This window comes from Varanus komodoensis, unplaced genomic scaffold (assembly GCF_004798865.1).
Source record: "Varanus komodoensis strain SLA01 unplaced genomic scaffold, ASM479886v1 scaffold37, whole genome shotgun sequence".
NCBI classification, from domain to species: domain Eukaryota; kingdom Metazoa; phylum Chordata; class Lepidosauria; order Squamata; family Varanidae; genus Varanus; species Varanus komodoensis.
The window spans coordinates 4819885-4846378 of NW_025335889.1; the positions used below are offsets into that span (position 1 = coordinate 4819885).

At 44.5% G+C, this 26494-nt stretch overlaps 2 protein-coding genes across 4 annotated transcripts; one reads left to right on the top strand and one right to left on the bottom strand.

The window, feature by feature from the left end:
* Positions 1-221: 221 nt before the first annotated feature.
* SYS1 (SYS1 golgi trafficking protein) lies at positions 222-11150 on the top strand. Of its 3 annotated transcripts, none has more exons than XM_044440312.1 (4): positions 222-333; positions 1870-2138; positions 4941-5008; positions 11012-11150. In XM_044440312.1, the coding sequence occupies exons 2-4, from the start codon at positions 1977-1979 to the stop codon at positions 11133-11135; spliced, it is 354 nt and encodes a 117-aa protein (XP_044296247.1). In that variant the 5' UTR covers positions 222-333; positions 1870-1976; the 3' UTR covers positions 11136-11150. The 3 variants fall into 3 exon arrangements, with proteins under 3 accessions (XP_044296247.1, XP_044296246.1, XP_044296248.1); XM_044440311.1 differs by lacking the exon at positions 11012-11150 and adding an exon at positions 5894-8696 and having other exon boundaries at positions 223-333; XM_044440313.1 differs by lacking the exon at positions 11012-11150 and adding an exon at positions 6619-8696 and having other exon boundaries at positions 223-333.
* Positions 11151-11855: 705 nt separating this feature from the next.
* On the bottom strand, positions 11856-21732 carry LOC123028441 (neuritin-like). The gene is made up of 4 exons (XM_044440225.1): positions 21727-21732; positions 21106-21304; positions 19844-20006; positions 11856-12081 (listed from the first exon to the last, which is right to left on the bottom strand). The coding sequence occupies exons 1-4, from the start codon at positions 21730-21732 to the stop codon at positions 11856-11858; spliced, it is 594 nt and encodes a 197-aa protein (XP_044296160.1).
* Positions 21733-26494: the final 4762 nt, after the last annotated feature.

Genomic DNA, 26494 nt, shown 5'->3' on the forward strand with positions numbered 1-26494 from the left:
GAAAAAAATCAGGTTGGGCATTGCTGACGTACAAGTCTAAACTCTGAGATGATTTCGTCTCTAACGCTTACACGCTAGAGAGGTCGCTAGGCTAACGTCACTTCCTGCGCCTGGTATGCCGTTCTAGCCTCATGGAGGTTTCTCTGTGGCTGCTCAGCAATGTTAAGCCAGGCGCTGTCCTTTCTAGGCGGCTGGAGGCCGGTTGGCTCTGTGGTTGGGCGAGCGGGTCAGCTGCGACGACGAGCCTGTTCCTGCGTAAGGGGAGTTTGGCAGTTGCTCGGAGCGGCGGATGGGGAAGGGGGAGCCGAGGCTCCTTGGGGACGGGGCAGAAAGGTAAAACGGCACGAAAGTTAGGAGGGCAAATGTTCGGGGGTGGCTTTGGCAGCCTGTTTTGTGGCTATCCTGTTGCTGGGATCGTGTGTGTCTGGGGTTGTCACTTATTTTCGTTTTTTCCCCCAACTTGGCATTTTCCCCGTTCCCTTCTTAAAATCTTAAGAGTGAAAATCGGCAGGTATAATTTGTTTAGCCTTCAGTCTTGAGCCCTGGGAGTAAGCGCCATTTAACTTAGTGGCACTTACTTGAGAGCAGACATGGATAGGGTTGTTCCTTTAGGGCACAATCCTGTGCTTGTTTAGGCAGAAAAAAGGCCTACAGTTCCCAGAATTCTCCAGGGCTCAAAAAAAAAAAAAAAAAAACCTAAGCATGCGAGGGTTTGGTCCCCTAATTAATTTGTATCCCACCCTTCTGCCCTCAAAATGGAACTGCCTTCAAATTCCTTACAGTACGGTGATGCAGTGATGGGGGAAAGCCTTACCTTCTTGATTTCCATCTGATGGTGTTTAAAGCTATGGGAATCTCCTGGAAGAATAAGCGAGTAAACCTTTGAATGCAATTACATATGTGTAGAGCTTTCTATTATGTAGCTATCTAGTTTTTTATTTAGTAGTTGGTTGTTTTATTGTATTTCTTAAATGCCTCCAGGCAGTCATGCGCACAATAACATGAGAGCAAGCCTTACTGAACACAGCAATGAGTGAACATACTTAAGTTTGCTCTGTATAAGCAAGTTAGGCTTTTCAGTGCAATCCTATGTGTGTCCATGTAGAAATAAATCCCAGTGTGTACAGGACTGTATCCTGAGTCTCTCTACTTGTAAAACATGGTTTTAATAATGTCAGTTGGTATATTTACTATCTATGCACCCTGAATTGGTGGACAATATGTCTATTGGCAGCCAGTAGCAATGATAGTTTAATGGAAGAACCTTCCTGTGCAGAAGCAATATACCTTGGATTACCAGGTGTTAGGTTAACTTATTTCTTTCACAGCCTATTTGTGTCCTTTGAGAAAAAAAATGTGTGGCTGTGGATGGATACAGAAAGCTATATCTTATGGACCTTTGCTATAATCCAGAAAGGTAATTCTTCTGTTCTTTGAATGCAGATGGAATCTCATTGAAATATTTCTGTTCCTGATTTTTAACACATCTGTTCTACTTGAATATTAACATGCCCTAAATCCCTAAGGTTGGATGGGTTAAAAATCTTAAATTCTGCAATGACCATGCAGCCAGAATCAGCATGTATTTCCTCCCACCTTTTCTCTCCTAACCACTGCAAGTGCCATTTATGCAGCATTCAGGCAGGTCTGGGATGCCTTCACTTGTTCTCACCAGTCTGTGTCTCTGCTAACTTTCCTTTCAAGGCCAGAAACCTCACAAGGCCAGTAGGAAAATCACACAAAAGGAGTGACAGTATTGTGAATACCAAGGATACCAATGCACTCTTCAGTTTGGAAGATGGGTAGCTTGGAAATCTTTTCCATAAGCTCTGGCAGGTGTGACATGTTGTTGTTGTTGTTTTCTTTCAGGTGCTGATGGACTTGCTCTGTTTGGCCTCTAGACACTGCCAAGTGCACTTGATGCTGTAAGACATTGCTGTCTGTGCAAAACCAGCTAGCGGGCACCTCCTCCTGAAATGGCTCCACAGTTCCGCAGTTATGTCTGGGATCCTGCCCTTATCCTCTCCCAGATCATGCTCATGCAGGCAGTTTACTACAGCTCACTGGGCCTGTGGTTGGCCCTGGTGGACAGTTTGGTGCAAAACAGCCCTTCCCTTGACCAGATTTTCAGTTATGAGGTAGGAAATTCTTCTTTGGTAAGGCACGAGGAGCAAAAAATCTTTAGAGCTAAAGGGGAATTTGGAAGATTTGAGAACAAACATTGCAGGCTAATATCATTGCTTTCTGGGGTTGCTACCTTTGATACCCAGGAAAATCCTGGAGCCAGGTTTTTTAAAAAGATGGCCACAATCCAGATACCTTCCCTCCTCCGCCCAGAGAGGGAAGGCAGCAGAATTAAAAATACAACTGGAAATGGAAGGAAAATGCTGGACAGGAAAAAAATTGGCTCACAGAGGTAACTTTCTCTTTACCTGAGATCGGGTATGTAGAACAGTAGATGAGTGGAGCCATTTAATCTGCATTGCCATAACTTACTACCTTTATGATATCAACATGAAAGGAATCCTTAACGACACAAGTATGGTTGACTATAAGAATGCTTGGAGTTGTAGGATTATTTTTGGTCTAAACATTTATAGGATTGTATTGTTGTTGCTAAGTTGGACTGATAATATGAACCATACAACCTCACAGAGGGTTGATATGGAGTCAGCTGCTTGATTTTTTTCCCATGAGAAGTAGCTTTCTCTTCCTGTCTGCCCTGTGAATGTTTGGTTTTAACTATCACAATCATTGCTTTCTTTTCCCCTGTAGCCCTTTTATTCAGTCTCATCACTGTCAAAAGTTACTAGTGATATGATATCATGGATTCCAAGGCAAGTGTTTAAGCAGAGGCATTTTTACAATGTGGATCAGCTGTAGGGAGCAGGGCTGCTGGCCTTTGTTCTTTGCCAGAGGAGATGTTCAGGGGAGCAAGGAGACTTGAGCCTGATTATATGTCTAGGGGCTTATAAAAACCAAGGTTAGGGTGGCTTTTCAAAGGATAATGGATCCATAGAAGATAGATTTGTAATGTCGATAACTATTAACCATCATAGCAAAATAGAGCTGTGAAGGGAATATACATCAGAGTACTTTATGCTAGGGACAGAAGCTTCCCAGAGGCATCAGACTGACTCTTGCAAACAGAATTTGAACTAGATTGCTGCTTGGCCAGATCCAGCAAAGCTGTTCTTATATTCTTGGCATGCAACCAGCTCTGGAGGAGGAATGGTTCTGAGGGAGGAAGAGGGAGCAGATTGCCTTGGACCCTGCTTTCTCTTTCACCCATGCCCTTCCCTGCTGTCTCTTGACTCACCAGGCTTTGTGTGAGTGTGTTCCATTTTTCTCTCTCTTTAACCCCAGGCTCAGAGGTAGAGAAGAGTGAGTACAAGCTATGGGTGATCCAGATGATACAGGAGGGAGGTTGGAGAGAGAAAGATCACATCCTAGACCAAAGTTGGGGCACTTGAGGCCTCCTGATAGGTTCTACAACTGCCATCATCCTTCCTCATTAACTGTGCTAACCAGGACTGGTAGAAATAGTGGGCACAACATGCAGAGGGGCAACCAGTTAAGAATATAAGAAGAGCCATGATTAATTGGATGAAGGGTCCATCTAGTCCAGCATTCTGTTTGCAGGGCATAAGTACAGCAGCACTCTTTCCCCAAGTTCCCCAGAAGCTGGTGTATTGGTGTATAGTTGCTCACTCCCTACACAGGTTCTGAAGAGCAGAAGAGTGAACACAAGCCCTGGATGGACACAATGAGGGTATAAGGTGTTTGGAGAGGGAAGAACGGATCTGCTCATTTCTACCCCAGCCCTTTCACTCCTTCCTTTGAAGTTAGGAAGTGCAGATGAGCAGCTGGAACACAAGTCATACCTGTGGTGAATTGAGTGTTAACACAGAAAGGGCTACATGGAGTTGGAAGAGCCCTGCTTCAGCCAGTCCTCTTTTTTTCTTCAGCCAGCCCAGGCTTCTGAGCATCCAGACCGTATACACAGATCTGCAATTGCTGTGCTTTCTGATTGAAAAAATGGAGAGGTGGGGACCCTGCTCCTGCCATGCCTATGACAGGAGGCAGGGCTATAAGTCAGTCCACTGAAGCGAATGTGCATTGTGGTGAGGTTCAGCCTGTTCTGATCCCAGGAGCCCTGTTCCCTGGAATTTTTGACTCTGCTTGCCTCCCTTAAATAGCAAGGAATGTCCATATGCAACCTTTGATTCCACTGATTCCAGGTTCAACAAGCAGAAATGACCAGCTTAGGGGGTCAGTGGAAGGAGCTTTCTGACTGCCTGCTGACCTCAGTGTACTGAATGGGGAAGTGATTCATCCTTGTGTGAGACTCCATGACAATCAGAGTTTCTCTTCTAGAGTATTGTCATGTTGAGTTTTGCAAGACCACAGATAATGTGACCTGGCGAACAGTCAGCAGTCTATTAATGCCTTCAGTTCGTTCAATTATCAATATAATTGATTTTTAGGATTCATATGAAAGTCCTTGATCTCAGCTAGAATCAATATGTGGAGAACTTAAACAACTGGGCTGTACTTTAGATTATTCATTTTAGGTGTTAATTGCAGGAATTCTGTCTGTGTATAATATTGTGCAGTTTCAGATGAGAAGGCAGCCACATCAAAACAGAAAGATTATGTGAAAATTAGATTTCAGGTCCTATTTAGATACTTCAATCCAAATGCAACCACAGTGCATTTTTTAAAGAAATGTATAGTATTTGTCATGAATTTATTGGTCTTAGTCCTGGTTGATTTTGTTAGTTTGCTTAAATATGTACATACAAATCTGTACTCTTAATGAAAGAACCTGCTTTGCTGCCCTGGAGCTGCATCAACTTTATTTCAAATGAGCTTTATAAAGGGGATTTTAAACCACTTTCAAGTTTATCTCAGTAGCTGCTTATCTTTGTAACCTCTAGGTTTTGGGATTCTCCACCTCACTTGGAAGACTTGCCATGATGGCTTTTATCCTGAATGCACTCACCTGGTAAGTCAACATTTGGACTGTATTAGTCTTTGACACAAATACTTTTCACAGGGCTTGAATAACAGACAGTGCTAGTGTGGAGCTGCCCTTTGCTAACAAAAGATGCATTCAAATAATCAGGGTTGTTAAAATGCGCTAAGCTACAGAGCATTGTGATGAAGTTCCTTAAGATCTTCTAGTGCTACCAGACACGAATAGGGTGTAGGACACAGATATGGAACATGTTATCCAACCATTTCTGGAAGGCCACAATTCCCATCCGCCCTCACTATTGGCTATGCTGTTGAGGGAAAGAGGAAGTAGGAGCCTGAGAAGGCAACAAGCAAAGGAAGTGGGGATATAAGGGGCTGTCAAACGAAGGAGGCAAAGAACTGAGATGAGAGCTTCTCAGAAGGGCATGATATGTGGGGGAAATGTGGTCAAGAGTTGCAGTGATAATACAGGTATTTGATCTTACACTAATTTTTAACTCTCTAGCAAAATACTTAGCTCCTGATGTTTACGAGCAATGAGCAAGATCATTTTTATTATTCTTCCCCCTCATGAATATATAGAGAAGTCATGCCTTCAGGAGATAGCTAGGAAAGTATGTGATGTTTCCAAATCAAAATTTCAAACTCCAAAAATACTCAGTCCTTTATTTTGCAAAGAGCCTAAAATAACATGAAGAAAACAGGTCTAGCTCTAGCTTTAGCTTGTTTTTTTTGCACCTCTGGCTGCATTAAAAACTTAATTCAAAAGACCTGCAGTAAGATTAGCCTGGCATCACTTATATGGAATACAGAATATTGAGAGAGGATAAATATAATATTTTTATAACTGTTTTGTTACTGAGTATCTTCATCCCTGAATGATGTTTCAGATAGAATTTTTCCCCCTTTGTAGTGCTGTAGGCTTGCTGTATTTCATTCGGCGAGGAAAGCAGTGCTTGGATTTCACAGTCACGGTTCACTTTTTCCACCTGCTGGGCTGCTGGATTTACAATGCGCACTTCCCTACTGCTTTAACATGGTGGCTTGTACATACTGTGTGCACAGCTCTCATGGCTGTGATTGGAGAATACCTCTGTATGCGAACGGAACTGAAGGAAATACCATTAAATTCAGCCCCCAAATCCAATGTGTAGACTGCTAGAGGAACTGTCTCTCCCCATAATCTTCAGCATCTTGGTGCTAACATGTAGTACATGAGGATGCAATTAAAGAAACTCAACAGGTCTGTTCTAACTTCTGAAAACATTGGCTACAAGTCTAAGGTTTGAGATAAAAATGTTGGCACAAGATGAACGAGAATCTGATACAGCAACTCTTATCACTCATGCAGACATGTCCATTTTGCTCAAGTGGCACATACCAAATTCAGCATTGGAATAACAAAATGTAAAACTGTAAACAGAAAAGGGACTACTTCTGTGAATTTGTGAGCTTTGCCCTGGATTGTGGTGATCAGAGCTGTCCTGTATTGCCAGGATAATGGACTTCAAGTAGCACACAATGTAAACTTTATATTGCCCCCCTCCCCAGAGAAATGTGACATTTGTTTTACTTCTGAGAAATATTTTGAACAAAATCAAGGAAATAGAAGTGGACAAGATACTGTTTCTCCCTCAGCTGCTGTGATTCCAGGAGGCTCGACTAAAGATGAAGAGGAAAGTGACCATATTTATTGGATTGAAAAGAACTATTTAAAAAAAAATAAAGACTGCAACTTTTCGTTGGAGTGTTACAGCTTACTGATCAAACAGAATTTTATTGTTTACATGGCAGCGGGGCGGGGGGGTAGTAAAATAGCAATATAATTCAGGAAGCCTCCGCATAGAAACTGTAAATGTACCAGCTCAAAGAAAGTGAACAGCACACAAAGCAAATGAACCAGCTAGCTGGCGTTGTTCTCAATGTCCTGCTTGGAGGGCCAGCTGTCCCTGATCACAATGCTGCTTCAGCTGAGCCTTTTTATTTTGTATTACCATGAATGTATTACCATGAAGCTTCAGGCCTTTCTCTGATCATCATGTTCTGCTATTTGTAACGTAGGTTACCTGCTTCTCACATAACAGCCATGAGTATGGATTGTCATTGGCTTGTTGTTGAATTGTGAGTGGTTGTTACATGTGAACCCTGAATTGTGGCTTAAGTATGGGTTGTTAACTAGAAACAACTCAAGAAGAAAAACCAGTTTCCTGTTCAGTTGTAAACTCTTTGAATTATTCATGGTTAACAACTCATAATTAACCTACATTTAATAAGCTCACATGTAATAACACCCCACAATTAAGTAGCGATCCATATTAGGTTGTTATTACATGTGAACCAGGTCTCTTTCCCCATTACAGGATGGTGGGTTGGACATGAAGACTATGAACTGGTCTCTTAACTAAATGACCACCAATTTCAAGTGAAACTTGATGTGCATACTAACTTCAGTTGTTCTATATGAACTGAGACCTGAGTAACTACTTAATGAACGGTGTCTCATGCAGTTAAAGCTGCCTTCTTTTTTTCAAAAAGGGGTTACAAGAAAGAATCTGTAACAGCTACTCCTAGGTGTTATTTTAACAATGAACTTCCTTTCTGCCATGTCACTGAAGTTTCCTTTGTACATAAATATTTGTGAATTTGTATATTGGTAATTTAATGCTTGGTTTGTACAGATTAGAGGGATAATTTTGCAAATAGAACTTGATAAACTTTCTAAATGTTCCAGTTGGATTCCATGAATGACATTGCTGAATTGCAGTTGTCAGATTTTGTAAAGTTTCTAGCTGTGATACCACTTGGTTCAGCATCTCAGGTACTGTATTGGCACAAGGCAGATCATAGAATAGTAGAGTTGGAAGGGACCAAGGTGGCCTTCGAGTCCAACCCCCTGCTGGTGTCCAGTTTCTTTCTAAATATCTCTAGTGTGAGAGAGTCCACAACCTCTTTAGACAATTGGTTCCATCGTCATATTGCTCTGACAGTGAGGAAACTTTTCCTGATATCTAGCCTGAACTTTTCAGGCTTTTCCTGATCTCTTCACTCACCCCATTATTGTTTGGGTGATATATCTGAGCCCAAATCCTTTCTTCCAGTGTTAACATGGTGTATACATCTTTGAACATTTCATATTTTTCCAGCAGATGGTGCTGTTTTCATTTGAATCAACTCTAATGCTATCAGAAACACTGCAGGTCCTGTTCTAATCTATCTGTAATCCCCAAACCTTTTGAATTGGGACATATTTGGAATTTTGCAAGAGTGTCAAAAGATGGTTGATCCAGGTTCATAAAAGTTTGCCACAGTGGACATCACAGGTCACAAAACAATCATTTCTCAGAAGGCCAATGGTGAGACACAAATGACTTGCCCAAGAATAAGGCAGAGGTGTGGATGGGAGTGTGGGGGGCACTGTTCTGAGCTCCATCACACAAAACCACTCTCTTCATCCCACGTACGGATAGTGCTGGAGGACATCATTTCACTTTGCAGCGTGCCCTCCCCACAAAAAGAAAAAGAAAAATCAATAGAAGTAGGCAGCCTGATGAGCAATGCTGGTAATCAGTGGCGCAAGCAGATACATATCTGGTGGTGATTTGGGGGCTTGTACCTTCATCTCTTCTTTAGTCATCCCTTCTTGGTCATAGATTTTCTTTCAAGAAACTGGTGTGAATAAAGTACTTCTGGGCATGCCCAGACTGCTTTCCCTCCTTGCTGAGTAGTCCTTGATTTGCTTCTGCAGAAAAGCATTCTGGGGTGGGGTGGGATGCTACCATTTCTATTGGGTCATGTGACTATCAAGAGTTTATGCTTTTTCTTGCTAATTCATGCAGCAAAGCTGCGGGAGGGGGCCGCCTGGGTCACTTACCTGTTATTCTGAACTCTACAGACAGGCTGTAAGCTTATGCCCTGAGAAGGCCTTGCTTGGATGATCTAAGCACAGCTTACTTCTGAGTAGATGTGTACTGGATTGTGTTGCCTGTTTTCACAAACATCACCCTGTGCAACTTGGTTTTCCTAGTGTTCTGAACAGCTGCCCTCTGCATTTGCAATGCCTCAGAGCAGGTAACAGATGGCTGCCTTTTCTTAATGAACCTGGGTTTGGGGTAAGCACTTGAGGAGCTGCTCTCAGAGTCTTTCTGTAACAGCTGCTTCTCTTGCAGAGAACAAGAGACAAAGACAAACTCAAAGATTTCATTCAACACTGCTAAATTTGGTTGAATGAAGAAACTGGGGAGCCGTAGCTTTGTTACAGCCAAGTGGCTTGCAGTTTGATTTAATTAATAGCAAATCTGGCATTCTGCAGTGTAAGTCAGGAGTGGGCAGATCACCAGCTGTTTTGGACTTTGACTCCCAGAAGACCCTTCCAGCATGGCTGGCAGTCAGGAATGCTGGCAGTTGAAGTCCAAAAGCATGGAGATCTACTTCCTGTCCATCCCTGGTAGAGGTACCAAGATGTTTTAGTTAAAGTAGATGAGATGGGAGAAGCACACTATGAAGTAGTACTTCAAAATATTACAAATGCTCTCTCTGATCTTGGAGAGCAGACTTGGCTAAAACTATGTGATTCCCCCACCCACTCACCCTGGCAGTTGGATCGTTCTTCAACTGTGATGAAAGGAGAGTGCCCTTCACTGTTCCTGAGTGTAGCAGGTTAGCTTAGGGTAAGAATGGAGAATCTCAGGTTCCCAGATGGCTATCCCCACTTGCCTCCAGCTGCCAATCATTGGATGTAAGATGTAAGCCAGTGCAAGTTTAGTGCACATGGTTTACATGCAGATGGTCCAAGTTCAATTGCTGACATGTCAAAGGATCCAAAGGCTGCTTTTCCCACACTGCTGCCATCCAAATGAGTTGGACTACAACTTTAGCCCAAGATATAGGAATGGGAGTCATAGTATAGGTTAGGGGACAAGTGGTTGGAGAGCAGCATTTCTGAAAAGGATCTTGGGGTGCTGGTCAACTGCAGGCTAAACTGAGTGAGCAGTGTGCCAGAGTGGGCAAGAGGGTGGACGCCACCCTAAGATGCAAAGCCAGAAGCATGGCTTCAAGACCGAGAGAGGGATTACTGCCACTCTGTATGACTCTGGTGCACCCACAACTGGAGTATTGGGCTCAATTCTGGGCCCCTCATTACAAGAGGGATGTAGCAAGGCTGGAACTGGTGCAGCGAAGGTCCACAAGGATGGTGGCTGGTTTGCAGGGTAAGCCCTATGAGGCGAGCCTGAGGGAACTGGGTCTTTTCAGCCTTGAGAGGAGGAGACTCGAGGGACCTGTTAGAGACATATAGATACACGAGGGGATGTCACGCAGAGCTAGGTTGTGGCCTTTTTTCCCTTGTGGATGAGAGTAGGATGCATTCCAATAGAGCAAAGTCCAGGGAACCAGGTTCAAGGTGGATGTCGGGAAGTACTTCCTGACAGTCAGGACCCCTACGGTATGGAACCGGCTTCCATGGGAGGTGGTGGAAGCCCCATTGGTGAGGGTGTTCAAGGATAGGCTGGACATGCACATGTTGAACATGTCATGAGTGGAGCCGGCTGGAGCTGGGAGTCAGACTAGATGGCCCAGGAGGCCCCCTCTGACTCACTTTGTTTCTGTTTCTATATGTGGAGGGCACTAGGTTGGGAAAGCTTATCTAAAGCAACAGTGGTGGGAAGTATTTTGGCCTGAACCCCAAAGGGCCACTGCTTGTCACAGCAAACTATACTGGGAAATAACTGGATAGTCTGCACAGCAAAAAGCAGTTTTGTATGTCCATTGCAAACAAGTTCAAGCTGGAGAACTGCAGAAGCTACAAGCCACTAGGACAGAGGCAAACCATGACAGGTGGGCAGGCCCACTTGAATTGCACCACACCTCAGAATTGTGCAAGAACTCCCACTGGTCTTAGAGCAGGGCATATGTTGCACACACCTGGGCCACAGGAAGCACTCCATCCTGCCACGCTCACCCCAAAATGGGAAGGGCTCCACCTGCAAACCAAGGAGTACAAGGAATCCTTCATCTCTTTGAACATTTGTCTCAGTTTCAGAACCATCAGCAATTCTTACTTTAAGTCACACATCACCTCTGGGGAAAGAAGGAAAGAGAGAAAAATTGTTATCAGAAGAACCAGACAGTACGGATCGTTCCTTCAGAGATGCACATAAAAGAGCACAGAAGTTCCATCTTGCAGGTAGGCCTGAGACTGCCATCAACCATCAGAGTCTTGGTGGTAACGGTCTGTTGCCACAATCCAACACAATGTAGCATGGTTGATTTAAACCTTTCTTATGTGCTCATTAGTTTGCCCAAATTCTGTCTGTCAGACCAGATCCATGGCAGACAGTCGTTCAGTAATGTGAGATATTTAGTAGATTCTTTTCCAGGGATGACTTTAATCCACATGAATTAGTTTCTCTGAGAAAATCCAGTGGGGATGGCTTCTAAGAATCCAGGCTGCTCTCTTGAATCTCCCCAGTCTTTTCTATGCTAAGATGTCATCCAAGGATTACAAACTTTACACAAAAGGATGCTTTCTGAAGGGGCGGTGGATGTTGGAGAAGGCCAGCAGAGCAGCTTGACTAGTCTGTTTATCAGAGTACATCCAAATCAGCAGACCAGGCCGTGCGGTCACTGTGCTTGGGTTGCCATGTGCCCTTGCAACCACACTGCAGCAGTTCTGATATATGTGTGCAAACTGGAGCATTTGCCAAATTTACCATTAATAACCATCGGAAAACTAACAGGTAAGAAAAGTTGTGACTTGTTTCCATGTTAATAACATCACCAAGCATCCACTAGACAAACAAACCAAACAATGCCCCTAACAATACTTAGCTTGGAAAGATGTATATGTACATTTGTACTGAAATGCAGCAATGGTCCCTTTATAAATTAAGCCAAGTGACCATCAGAGTAATGCTTAATAGTGAAATTGTAGGGATCTGTGCTGAGCTGAAATTCCGGGAGTTGCTGGAGGCGCAGAGGTCAAAAAGGCTGCCTTGAAATGTGATTTTCCTAGATTCTTTTCTCAACGTCTCCCAGATTGTCACTGCCTCCCTGTGGCACTCCCAGAGGGCAGTCATGGCACAAGTGTGAAATTCATCCCAGTATCTACAGCAGGGGAGGAAAAAGGAAATGGTCAATTCAATGTTAAGAAGTCACAGGTAGACGTGGTCTAGCTCTTGAGAAGAATACAAAACTCAGTACAGCTGGCTGGGGGATACTGGGAACTGTAGTCCACCATATCTTCTGAGTACAGATTGGAGAATGTTTCTGTACCCTAACTGGTGATTTTGACCTATATGAGATCTGCCTTAGACTTTTCAGTGGTGAGTCCATCCTTCCTAAAGGGCAAGTGAGACAACTCAAATAGAAGCACTTCCTTTCTGGAAAGCAGAGGAACTTCTGTGCATTCACTACAATGAATAGGATGCTCCTTCTGTAGACCACATTACTGTAGATTTAAGGTATGTGAACAACCTGTCTGGCAGCTTCTTTCCCCAACATGGAGCCTTCCAGACCATTTGTATTACAGCCGCCTTCATGCCTGACTATTGACCATGCCAGCTGGGGCTCACTGGAATTGTAATATAAAACATCTGGAAGATGCTAGGTTGGGGGAGCGTACCTAACACTTGGCTTTTGTTCATATGAATATACTGTAGCCTAAATGAAAAAATGTTAGGTGGATGTCGAAGGAACCTAGTTCCTACCAGGGCTTCTTAAATGAATGCCTTGACCTCCAAGATGGGGTAATTTAGGGAGTTTTATCCAGCTAGGTGCAGCTTCTGCCTGAGCATTCCAGGGTAGATTTGTATTTGCCCAGAGTTCCAGCCTGACATTACCAGCCACAAATCAATCCAGCAACCAGGGTACAAAAACCACTTTAATTGATAAAGTTGGAGCCCTGCAAACAAGCTTCCTTATCTATTTCCAAACTCTTTAAACCATTAGAGGAGGGAAAGAAACCACCTCTGTTTCTCCCTCCTCTATTTGCCTCTTTGCTAAGGGCAAAAGAGTGCTGCCAAGCCAAATAACATGCTCTGTGACAGCCAATCTGTGGCCTATTCAAGAGCAAAAGCTGTTATTTTACAGTTTAGTCACGAGGTGGCACTAGACTTAGTGGCATGCGGAAGAATTGTTAAGATGTTAACAACTTAAGTTGTTCCACCAGCAGAGACTGATGAAATCCAAAGGATTCCTGAATGCTCTGAGGGCTTTTGCAGGAGCCAGAGCTGGCAACTCTCTGAGTCCCTTGTCACACCATGAAATGTTGAGTTGTGACAGGCCATTGACACAATCGCTCCCGAGTGTTCTCTTTGACATTACAGAACAAGGAAGGCTGCTTGGCTTACTAGCAAGTGCGGAAAACTGAAACAGATCAGAAGATAACTGATCTGATACAGGAGTATGAGTGGTGTATATGATTCATCATGAAGGTGATCAAGGGCTCATTTAAGCACACAGAATCACACGTACTGCATGGCAGCAAAGGCAGCAAAGAAAGCCTACTTAACACCTGCTTCACATCCTCAAGTAACAGTCCTGCTGAATTTTTTCTCAGCTGAGGGTTGCTTTCATCAAATTCAGTGATCCCAGTACTGGAACCCTTGGAGGCCCACTGTGATGAGTTGTGCATCAGGGATAAAATTGCTCACCTTCACACGGACTTGAGCACTGCTTTCAATGCAGTGTCTGTTGAGCTGTCCAATTCATTGTTGTATCCTGTCTTGTGGGATCAATTTCACTGTCTGGAGCCTAAGGAAGTAGCAAGATGCTTGTATCCATCTGACCCACCACATGCTCTCTCACCCCATGGCTTTTTGAGCTAACCACAAGGAACTGACCAGATGGATCAAGGTAGTGCTGACCATATCAAGGTGTGATTGTGTGGTCCATACTGCCTTGAAAGTAGTACATGCAGTCCCCAAGTTAAAAAATCTGAGTTACAAAAAGCCTGTACTCATGAGCCAACTGCCATAAAACCTATTGATTTTTTAAAAATTCCTGTGGAAAATCGTCATCACATTGAGGAAGAGGAAGTGAAAGGGGGGAGAAGGAGGCCACCTCCAAAGCATGCCTTCCTGTCCCACTCACCCAGAATCTCTCCAGCATTTCCTTGCTGCAAAGAGGAGACACTGGTGAGCATTGGTGGGTAGGGCTGGAGATATTCATGGTTTTTACTTTCACAGCAGTCCTGCACCCCTAACCCACCCAAATGTGAAGGACTGACAGTATGTGATCTGACTTACATACCAATTTGACTTAAAGATGAATTTCCATTTTCTCCAGAATGGAACTTGCTCCTAACCTGGGGATTACCTACAGTGGTGTTACTACTCCTGGAAAACCATCCCTGGATCCATAGATCTGTGCCAACAAACAGCCCCAATTCTGAGTAAAATGCTCAAGAGGGTGATGGTGTCTCAGCTGCAGGCACTCTTGAATGAAACCAGTTATCAAGATCAACTCTAGTCTGTGCTGAGGCACAGTTTTGGGACAGAATTGGCCTTGGCCGCTCTGCTGAATGACCTTCTTCAGGAGAAGGACAGGAGTTCAACTTTGCTGCTTCTTGATCTCTTAGTGGCTTTTGATACCACTGACCACAGTATCCTCCTAGACTTGCTTGCAGGAGATGAGAGTTGGAGGCACTGTTCTACAGTGGCTCAACTCATATTGGCAGGGGCAGTTCCAGAGTGCCTGGGCCTCAGCTGCGGGGTGCCACAGTAGGCCGCCTTGTCCCCGATGGTATTTAACGTCTATCTGAAGCCATTGGGAGTGGCCATCCAGAGATTTGGGTCAAGGTGTCACCAGTATTCTGGTCACACCCTGCTCTATTTCTCTATGGCATCTGAGTCAAAACAGGCTGTGCACATTCCGAACCTGTGCCTGGAAGGAGTCATTGCTTGGATGAAGACCAGGAACCTGAAGCTAAATCCTGATAAGAGTGCTTCCAGTCCGGGAATTGGGCCCTTTGCCTGTTCTGGATGGGGTTGTACACATAATCAGGGGATGCTCCTGGATCCTTCTCCATCACTGGAGGCCCTGATGACAACAGTGACGGACAACAGTGCACCCATTCCCAGCTTCCCATGACATACATAGTTGGTACGCCAACTATGCCTGCTCCTGGATAGCAACAGTCACAGAAATCCATGCACTGGTAAGTTCACGACGGGACTGCTGTGATGTGCTCTCTGTGGAGCTGCCCCTGCGCCGGGCTCAGGGGCTGTGCCTTGTGCAGAATGCATAATGCAGCCGCTAGGGGGCGCACTGAGGCACCCGGCTACGAGCACTTAAAACCTCCAGAGGCTGGACTCCGTGGCGGCGCCTATGGCAGCCTTCTCCCACCTGGTGCCTTCCAAATGTTTTGGGCTATATTTCCTATCAGCCCCAGCCAGCTTGGCCAGTGGCCGGGGATAATGGTAGTTGTGGTCCAAAACATCTAGATGACACCAGGTCTGCAAAGGCTGTCCTATGCAATCATGGAGCAGCGCTGGTTTCTCTCTCTCTCTCTCTCTCTCTCTCTCTCTCTCTCTCTCTCTCTCTCTCTCTCATATATATATATATATTTGAGTATCTATCCACATGCCAGCTGTAAAGAGCTCATTAAATAGAACTATTGTGGCAGAATAAATGTCCTGAGATAATAACAAGAAAGGCTGGTGCCAAACAAGGTAAACTCTGGTCTACAGCAGGGCTTTTCTCCTGTAACCTTCAGGAATGTAATTGTTGCAGTGGGGGATTGGCGCAGCCATTCCAACACGGGGCGGTTCAGAATTATCAGATTGAGACAAACAGAGGCAGAGCAAAAAATGGAAGCTGAATCGCTAACCGCCACTGAAAGCAGCTTGTTTGTTTTTTGCTTTCCTGCTGCCCCTTCCCACTGGGTGATTGCAATTCCCAGAATGCCTCCATTTTTACAGCCGCCATCTGTTCAGCAAGACAGGCCATGATCATGTGACCCATCAGCGTCAGACGCTGGGGGAATGTTGTACAAATAAACGCACTCACACCCCACACCTAACAAATAAAACTAATTCCATAATAGGTTGCTTTTGGAGGCATCCATTATTCTGATCTCCAAATCTGTCACTGACCAGCCTTTTCTCACTAGTAGAAAGAAAGAAAAACATAGACCAGAAACTTCCGGGGGGGGGGGGGCTCATTTCATTTACATTATAGCATGCAGGAAAGAAAGAAGAGAAGAAGGGAGGCAGGTTAGGGAATATTCTGCATTTAATTTATTTATTTTTCTGATTGGAAAGTTTGTAAATCTTGCTTTGCCGTGATAGGGGATGTATATAATCTGTGTGTAAGTAAATGCAACCCATTGCTGTGTAGCAATACAAGGTGAATTCAGTGGTCTATATAAATTATGCCAATTAAGCGGATAGTCACATGCTTGCATATTTCTCTTCTCCTATTCAAGCAAAGTGGCAAATAACTGGGCAGGGTACTGACTACATAAAACTTGTCTCCCCATTACCTTTTTATATTTGATCCAGCTTATGGACTAGAAGCTTCTTACTGTTTTTTTAATCAGATGTTGGATGCAACATATGCACAGAGTGACTACACAAAGTCTCTGACATTGCCTGTCTTAGTACAAAACTGCCCACTACAAACAACATTTGAGGCCAACTTCCAGGAGACATTCAGAGGATGGCAAGAAATGAGAGGACTTTTTGGTGGTCGCCCCCAATTCTGTAATGCTATCCCCAAAAAGATCTCTGTGGTGCCAAGTAGAAACTTTCCTTTATTCCCAGCCATTTTATGGCATATGATGAGCTCTTTAAGTATAAGTTGGATTGTTTATGACTATCACTAATTTTTTAGATTTTGTTGTTTTCTGTGTGTGTTGGGGAGGTATTTTAGCAGATAACTGGTTTCAGCTGTTTTCAAATGCATTTAAAAAAAAAATCTGTTGTAAATTGCCTTGAGTCTTTTTTTGAGAAAAGCATCTAAGGGTGCAATCCTATATGTGTTTATATAGAAAAAAGTCCTATAACTCCCAGCATTCACTAGCCAGGCTCTTGATATTTAATAAAATAAATAATGTTTTAATGATGACTTTTGCCAATGCAGTATATTGGTAGCTCTGATCCAGGTCTGTCCCTAAAACTTCCAACATGGTTGGCTCTTGAAAGAAGGAGAGAGTTAATTCCTTCTGCTACCTCTTTTTGCATCATGGTAATACCGGTACATCGCTAATGTGCTGGTCATTGCAGCAAGAAAGTATTCAGTTCTGTATTCCTTTCCTTTTGAATCTCTAAATGTGACCTTATGTTGGAGCTCTGCACTTTTAATTGGTATGATTGGTGATATCATATATATCTTTTTTCCATTGATTTCCTCCTTTTTAAAAAAAAATCCTGTAGTAAATGTCAGAAAGTTCCACTCTTTTACAAAGCAGATTAGAAGTGAAAACAGAGACTAGAGAAAGAAGGTGAAACAGCGGAACAGGAGCTCAGTCGGCTCTGGATATTCCACTCAAGCTGGAGCAGTGAGCTCAGCAGAATTGTCTTTGCCATTTCCTTCCATTGCCAGTGCAGTGCAGTAGTTAAGAAACTGAGCTACAGATTGGAAAGTCCCTGATTCAAGTCTCACCAAGCTGGCTTTAAGCAAACCACTCCCTTTAAGTCTCAGCCTCCTGCTTCCCATCCCCATTTACAGTATAAGGGATAATAATGTCAATTCACCTGCCAGGTTTGTTGCAAGGATTGCAATTAAATAATGCATGGGACAGTTCAGGACACTGTGCCGGCTTTCCCCACCATGGGGTCCTCCAGATGTTTTGGACTTAAATCCCCTCCGGTTTCTGCCAGGTGGCATTGGCCGAGAATTCTAGGATCTGTAGTTCAAAACGTCAGGAGGGCACCAAGCTGGAGAAGATTGCACTACACAAATGCTTAGCAGTAGAGAAAGGCATAGTGGTATTGCTCCTAAAGCTAGAATTCCAGTTCCAGTGATGTTTTTGACAGGTTATCTTCCCTCCTCTAAGACCTTTTCTTCTTCTTCGTTAGCCCTGATGAATAGAATACATTGTCACACCCAAATCTATCCTGTCCTGTCCTTTCTCCAGGTCCTAGTCTTATTTATTGCTGTTTCTGCCTTTCTGATCTCAGCAGCCCTTCCCACAAAAGCCTGGCTATGCCTCCCCACAGTTTCTAGCTTTTCTCTGATTGCTTTCCACATTTCTAATTTCTCCTTTGGCCTTCTCAATCCAGCATATTCACACCTGGAACTTTCAATGACACCCATTTATCTCAGAAAAACTCTTTATATCTTCCTTCTCTCTTGCTCACTTTTAATCAGGCCCTCTTCCCAGACATGCTGCAGGCTGAACTTCAATAGCCTTGACGTTTTGCTGCTTTATTGCTTTCCCCATGGTCCTGATTAGATTACGAGGAAACAAATGGCCATGTCTGTCATAACCTCAAGCTTCTCTTTGTGAAGCAACCTATGATATGGCCAGACCACAGATCCTTCCAAAGAGCTTCAGCGCAGGTGAGTTTGAGGCTATCTCAGGCTGGTTTGCATTTAGGCTTATAATCAGTGCATCTCACTGATCATCACTGTCCACTATATCAAAGGCACTCGATACACTTTCTCTGCAGCATCCCAGCCACACAAGATAAGCAGCTTCTAGCATGGACAGGAACTGAGAAACAAGCCATGTTTGATAGAGATGGTGCAGGACCAGGATAGGAAGCCTTTTTCAGCCCAAAGACTGAAAAGGCTCCCAGGAGCTACATTCCAGTAATGGGCAGATCCAAAAGCAGAGGGGATAGGGTAGAAATACAAAAATAAAATAGCAACACATTTAGGTTGAAGCAGTTATTGCTAGTAACTAAGCCCTGGAGGCATTTCAACCTCTCAGAATAGTGAAAAGCTGCACAAAAGTCAGGAAATGATAACTGACTGGGGGAAAGGGGGCAGTTTTCTGAGGAACCTCAGGAGGGCTGCGGGGGGGGGGGGGGCTAGACCTGTGGTTCCCCATCCCTGGTTTCACGGGTCCTTGGATTAAAGGATCCTTGAAAGAATGAAATTGAGGTTGGTGCAAACCTCATTGACCCCAGTTTCCTTCCTCCAAGAAGCTTGAGGCCAAAGGCAAAGAAATGGCTTCCCTCCAACATACCAGCCACCCAGCAGACAGATGCCTCATTCCTGTGCTCTGCTCTCCAGGCTAAACCAAAAAGTGACCTGATTATTCACACACATTACAACAGTTTTGCCGAAAAGCTAGTGGGGTTTCTCTGGAGCATAAGGAGAATGAAACCCATCATTTACCTGCATTACCTCCCCACACCCTGCTTTTTTCAATACTTCTCCCTCCACACCTCTCTTTCTGGAACCTGGCACAGTGTGCTGGAATAGTAAAGGGAAGGCAGGGCAGAGTGTCTCTCTATTCCCCACCACACACACATCCTGGCTTCCCTTTAAAGGGCTCCCCGCTCCTGCTTTATAGTCAAGCTGGCAAACGCGTTTTCAGCTTGCATGCATGCACATGGTTTAGCCCTAATACTGCCTGCACACATGTGCTACCTTCCATCTTTGCATTTTGGATTTGTCCTCCATTTGACTCTTTTAAAAAGTATTTTCTGACTACCTGGGGTGTCCCTGGAGAGACAGCAAGATGCTCCTATATTTCAGGAGGAGCCCCAGGTCCACACAGGACCAGCCCCTTAACCAGAAGAGAAAATTCCATGGCAGTATTTCAAAAAATAGTTAGGGGATGTGCAAGAGGGGAATCTTAGGTGGGATGGGGACTCGGAATTAATTTTTCATTAGAAGCAGGGTGTGTCAGTGATGGAGGAGCATCGGGGTGCTATGTGCAGGCACTGAAGAGATTAGAGGGTTTGCTGCTCACCCGCAGACAGCATGCAGTCCTTGCACTGGTCTCTTTCCCTCTTCAGGCTCCTCTTCCTGTTCATAGCTGGCCATGTTTTCTCCTAGCTTTAGGATGCAGTCAGAGAAATCTTGGTAAATGTTTTCACACTGAGCTTCTGCAGTCAGGGATTTGAGCAGGTACCCTGCCATGGAAAAAGAGATGCATTTAACTTTCCCAGTACAAATAATATCTAGGCAGCCGAGATCCAGTGCTTTGAAGCAGAAACCCACCTCCCCTACCATATTTCCTGGTCATAATATGAGAGCCAGCATGAAGCAGAAGACACACTCGGTGGTACTCAGATCGAGGAGACCTACATTCAAGCTGAGGGCCTGGAACTCAGCTGTAAAGCTGACTGGGCAGCCTTGGGCCCGTACTGTCACCTGGGGCCTAGCCTATCCCACAAAGTTGTTGAGAAGGTAAAATGGGCGAGGGGAGCAAAACCACACACATTGCAAAGGTCTTTGGAGAAAGAGATAGTCAAAATGTAGTTAACAAACATATAAACTATAAAGGTGTGTCTGATTCATTCCGAGATGCATTGCTGTGTTTGCAGAGAGCCTGGCTAATATAGATTTAACACATGAGATGTTCTTTATCATATTTTCTCTGGGGATGCTGAAACTAATTCAGCTTGAGGCTGTCAGCTCCCGCACCACTTGCAACAACCTGGGATCCTGGTTTGGTTTGGTTTGGTTTTTTGACAACTGCAGAACTGTGGCAGGCAAAGCTCTCCCCTTCCATTTTACCCCCTTGCGGGGATGGAGATTTTTACATAATAAAACGGCGCCTGCTAACATGCGGGCAATGAATGGCAAGAGGCACAGCCCGGAGACGCGGTTGCCAGCCCCCTGGTGATGCCCACACGGCCACACGCGCACGCTGCTGTTCCAAGTCGAAGTTGGTCACCCGGTACAGATCCGCACGACCTTTCTGTTGTAACTGAAACCAAACTCTATGCGGGGAGTAAAGCAAATCGCGCAGCCCGGAGAGGATCGCGCGTCCCTGGGAGAACGCAAGCTGGGGCTTCGTACGTTTTAAATAGGCTCCAGTAAGCCGGCGCTCGCCGGAGAGACTGGGCCACAGATCCCATCGGACTGAGGATGATGGGCGCTGTAGCTAGCCGGTCTAGCAGGCGCCGGCTTGGGGAGGCAGGCTGCTGTCCCGCTCTCCAGAGCGAGCCTCCCAGAGCACGCCCCGTCCCCACCGCGGCCAGCGCCTCTCTCGGCGCTCGGGCTTACCCAGCGCCAGCAGCAGGAACAGCCCCGTCGCCGCCGACCGGCGTCCCATCGCCGCCTCCTGCAGCTGCCTGTTCAGGGGCTCCGGCTGGACTCCATCCCCGACCATCCAGAGCGTGCCATCCGCAGGAGAGCGCGTGTGTCCACCTGGAGGAGGCACCGGCGCCCGTTCAGCCCGCTCTCCACGGACTTCTCGGTGCTCCTGGTGGTAGATCAGCGCAGGAGAGAACTTGGGCAGGCAGCTCAGCGGGCGCGCCCAGCCCACGAAGTGTGGAAGAGGACGGCTCCCTTCTTCCCGTCGCCTCCTAGGCAGGGTTAGCTCAGCCCACCTGGAAAGCTGGCTGCTGCTTGCGCTGGTCGTCAGCCCAGCTCCCTAGAGAGCTGCCCCCCCCCCTCGGGAGCGGTGTTCAGTCCGGGAAGGAGTAGCCACGCTCTGGCGAAGTGGGACATGAGGAGGGGGAGAAATCAGAGGCAAAGAAGCACAACCACCCACAGACCGTGATGATTACGGAGCGTGGGATGGCGCGCAGGGCGTGTGCGGGTGTCTCTTAGTGTGGACAGGTGCAGTACAAATCCTATGCAAGTTTACTCCAGAGTAAACCCACTGAAACTAGTGGGGCTTACCTTCATGTGCCCGGTTGCATCCTGGAAGGTTTAAGGGGGAAATAGATTTTTAAAAAGTTTTTATTTAGTATGACCTTTCTATCCCACCTTGTGGGGACTAAAACCTGAAACTCCTGAAGCCAGGGTCAGCACTCCAGCCAGCATGCCACTCTGGTTTTCAGATCTGTATAAAGACTGAAGATCTGGACCAGTTCTATTTTCATGCTCTCTGGGCATTATCAAATTAATTAATTAAGGCACTTCTTTCCTTCCTTTTCAGGGACAGAAATAGAAGGAACTTTAAAAGTGAGAGAACTTTATTTAGGCAACCTGTTTAACCCTCTCATTTAAAAGATGGATTTGCAAGTGTTCCAGTTATGCTGAATTTTATACTTGCAGCGACTATTGCATGAATTCCTCACACAAGCAAATTGATGCTCAAACAAGAATTTTACTCTGTATGGTGTAAGAAAAGCCAGATGTTCAAGCAGTATACAAAAAAAAGAAGAGACACTCAAAATCATGATGCAAATATACAGTGGTATCTGGAGTGCATCAAAGAATGGTTTTCTGTAGGCAAAGACATCAGATAAGGGTGTATTTATCTTTCAATCTGTACATAGAACATGCCATAAGGAAATCTTGATTATGATCAAAGGAAAGAGGAATGAAAATTGGTGGTAGATGCATCGATAATTTAAATTATGCAAATAGTACCATATTACTGGCAGAAAGCAGCAATGAACTGAAGCAACTCCTAATAAAAGTGAAAGAAGAAGGTGCAAAAGTTGGACTGCAGCTAAACATTAAGAAAACGAAAATCATGACTACACAAGATTTGCACAGCTTTGATGTCAACAATGACGAAATTGACATCATGAAAGTTTGCATTCCTTGGCCCAGTCACCAGTTCAGGCGAGACTGCAGTCAAGACAGACTGAAACTTGGGCAGCAATGAAGGAGCTGCAAAAGATCAAGTGTAAGGATATTTCACCGGAGACTAAGGCTAGGATTTTCCACAATGTTGTATTCTTAATCTCTATGTATGAGTGTGAAAGATAGACAGTGAAGAAAGTTGACAGAAAGAAAATGGAGGCTTTCAAAACATGGTGCTCTTGTGCAAACTTCATTCCGTGAGTGTCTGCAGACTTCTCAGCTCAGCTCACTTTCTCCAACTGAGCTCTGCATGAGAGGAAGTCTGCCCACGCTAGAGGGATGGATTCCGTTGAGTTTCATCCCAGCCTTACCCACTGAGAGCTTTCTCCTCCATGAATTTATCCAATCTCTTTTTAAAGCCTTCCAAAGTGCTCACCATCACTACATCTTGTAGAAATGATTTCTATAGCTTAACTATGCGTTGTGTGAAGAGGTACTTCCTTGTATCTGTCTTAAATCTCCCACCTATCTAATGCCTCAGGTGGCTTCCTCACTCACCTAATGATAGGTCTGGCCTTGCACCACTCCTCCAGCTTGCTCAAAAAAGCCAAGATCAGGAGGGCATGTGCTTGTCCGTGTCCTTGGTCCTGAAAACTGGACACCGATTCTACACAGCTATTCCAAATGGTGCACCAGATACCAAAATCAGATACACTACAAAAATGGGTTCAAGATCTTTGTGGAGACAAGTGTTTTTACCTTTTAAGTGTCATGACAACCAGTCACAATGACACTGTGTGGGTTTTAACACCCTTTTACTGTGATAGATGTTACCAAACTTCAAACCACATGAAATAACTCATCTAGCTGGCTAGATGAATATGCTCTGGGGGCAGCAAAACATATCCTCTTTTCTGCTTAGCCTGTGAAACAATAGGAATACCTCTGGACATTTTGGACTTCAACTTCCAGAAGTCAATGCCAGCATAGCCAATGATCACGAATGCTGGGAGCTGAAATCCAAAATATCTGGAGATCTGCTTTCTGCCCACCTCTGAGCTAGCACATGTTTCATCGCCTTCTCTCTGAGTCTTTGTGCTCTAACAATTGTTAGCCCGCTGGAAAAAAATCGCCCCATTGATTGCTGACAATCAAGCTGTGTTAAAGGCACAAGAGCATGCTAGGTTCTTGTGTTATTGTTTTCTCCTTGCCAGCTGGCACCCCTATTCTGAGGGTGTTTTTGCATGAGGTGCTTAAAATCTCACTTGAGCCTCTCCAGTGCTATTTTTGTCACATGCAAATGTTACTGATGTAGGAAAGAAATCAACTGTACATTCTAGACAATGCAGATTTTATTATCATGCTGCAAAAGGTAGTTGAACCAATAAAGCACTTGAGTTTCCCATGTGTAAACACCCTAAACTACTAGATGGTTTTGGAACTACAATGTAGTTTCCTTGTGAAGAGACAACACTGGAGACCTTGGACATTTTTATAATGTCTCTTTATTGGTGACTAAAAATAAATTGAATTGAATAGCAGACAAATAGAAAGGACTGAGTTCCACGATGCCTTGGCTTCTTCTTGAAAGTTAGTTGCAAAATTCAGACATATCCTCATTTCCAGTTGCAATGGCTTCTCCAGGCCTCACTCAAGTAAGTTGGGGGTGCTCTCACTCAGCAGCCAACAGCCATCAAAGTTCATTCAAGGAAAGGGGTTGGATCCAGCCTGCTTTTAGTCATGGGTAGATTAGATGGACTGAAGTCGGGTAGACTTATGTTAGGCATGACTAAATTGTCTCATTGAATCTACCTGGGTCTCATTGGGTCTACTCTGGATATGATTATAGTTTAGAGTAGTGGGATCTTATAGCCATGGATGCCATTGAGTTAACACTAGAAATATCAACTAACCATCAACAGCTTGAGATGAAGTTACCTGAAACACCACATTGTCTCAGACAAACTCACCTGGTTTTTAAGATCACTGGGAATGGTGATTATCCTGGTCCTACCTGTGACTGCAATGCATTTGTCAATGAGTGAAGAAAGCCTTTTGAGTGTCTGGGTTCAAGCTCTGAAACTCCCTTTTCCATGGTGATTTTCCAAAGGTGGGAGAAACATTTATCATACCTTTAGCCTTGAAACCTGATCTATTTTATCTTCTGCTGCTGCTTTTAATTTACTCCTTTCTTTCTCCCTTAACCTGCATGTTTTATTCATTTTTAAATTGGCATACATAAAGATACAAACACACAATATTTTATATGATTGCTTTCTGTTGCATTTTATCTGATTTGTTAGCCATCCTGGGCACAATTGTGAGGTCAGGCATGACTGAAATGTAAATGTAAATAAATAAATGTTCCTTAGCAAGCACATGAAAAACAAAAGGTCTGCCATCTCTTTTCTGGGCACAGTTTTAGATTGTACTGGTATAGTAAAAGTGTAGCACCATCTGCTGGCTTTCCTTGCAATCTAGGAAGAAATCCAGTTACACTTTTCAAAAATGATTAGAATAGCAGTTATACAATATCCTTAGAATTAGTCCTATGAATACTTCTGCACTTTGAAGGTAGCACAAAATGTAACATTCACAAGGACATGGAGGTGTAGAATCCCATGCTAAAAATATATATCCCAAAGTTGAAAATTGGGTGGGGGAGGAATCACTCTACATGCAGAAGTCGGGATTTAAAGGGCAGGCTGTGCCTTCTTCAGAAAAGACTTCCTGAGAAAATGCATCACATTCCAGGTGACGTAATTCTCTTTCCTAAAAGCAAAGGGAATTTAGCTTTGGCTCTGAATCAAGCTAATCCTGTGTACTTCAGGTTCCTTACAAAATAAATATGAATTGCTAGACCTATAATCCTAGATCTTTTTCCTTTCAGATGTGCTCTTTGGCATGTGAGTGGGAACAAGCCTGAAAAAAGGAATGTCCTATTTATCCTGGTCTTCAGTTACTGAGCCCAATTTTACCTTCTCAGCTGCATTCACATGCGCTGCAGTTCCCTTGCATATGTTGTTGATCCATGCAGAAATGCAGTAAGTAAATAAAATAAAACTCCCACTATCTGAATCACTCAGCAGCAAATTTTCCATCCCCTCATGCCAAGGGGAATATCTGCCCCTCCAGTGGGCCCTTTGCTCTGCCAGTGGACCCTGGCAGGTGGTGACCGGCAGTGGCTGCTGTGAAACTTCACAGCTGGATCCAGCTGACATTGATGTTTTCCCACAATGTCCCAGTATGACATCACTCCAGGGCACTGTGGACTTAAGTCCTGGTTAAACCCATCCACCTGGGGCATCTAGAGCACTGAAATAGGTGGGGGCAGTGGAAGCTGCCTCTCCCCATTAATATCCAGCTAACCATTAAGATCTTCACAGCAGGCCATCCTGTGGCAAATGGAATGTCACCATAGAACAGAATATCTCAAGAGTGGCCCTTGGCAGTAGTGGTACCCACGCTCTGGAATCTACACAATTCCAGAGACAAAAATGTGAGGGTTTTAAATGCCTCCTGAAAAGGGAGTTTGACACAATCTTTTCTGGCTTGGAATTGATCATCATGATGCTGCTCTGTTTTATTGTTTCTTTGCATGGATTCTTTTCATTTATTTTTATACTTGTAATGGCTTATTACCAGTGCATTTAACAGTGACTTTTACTAATTTTATATGTAAACTGCTTGCAGAGCATTCCAATGGCTCCAAGACAGCATCAAGATCACAGATTTTTCGGGGTCCTCACTTCAGTGTCAGGCCTCGGACTCCACACTCACAGCACCTCCACACCCAGCCCAGTCTGGCACGGAGAGAACTGGCAGCTTCTCCAAAGCTACAAAACTGACCTCAGTGAAAGGTTTTGGGGGGGATTCTGGAGATGGGGAGGGAAGAAGCACATGCTGCCAATAA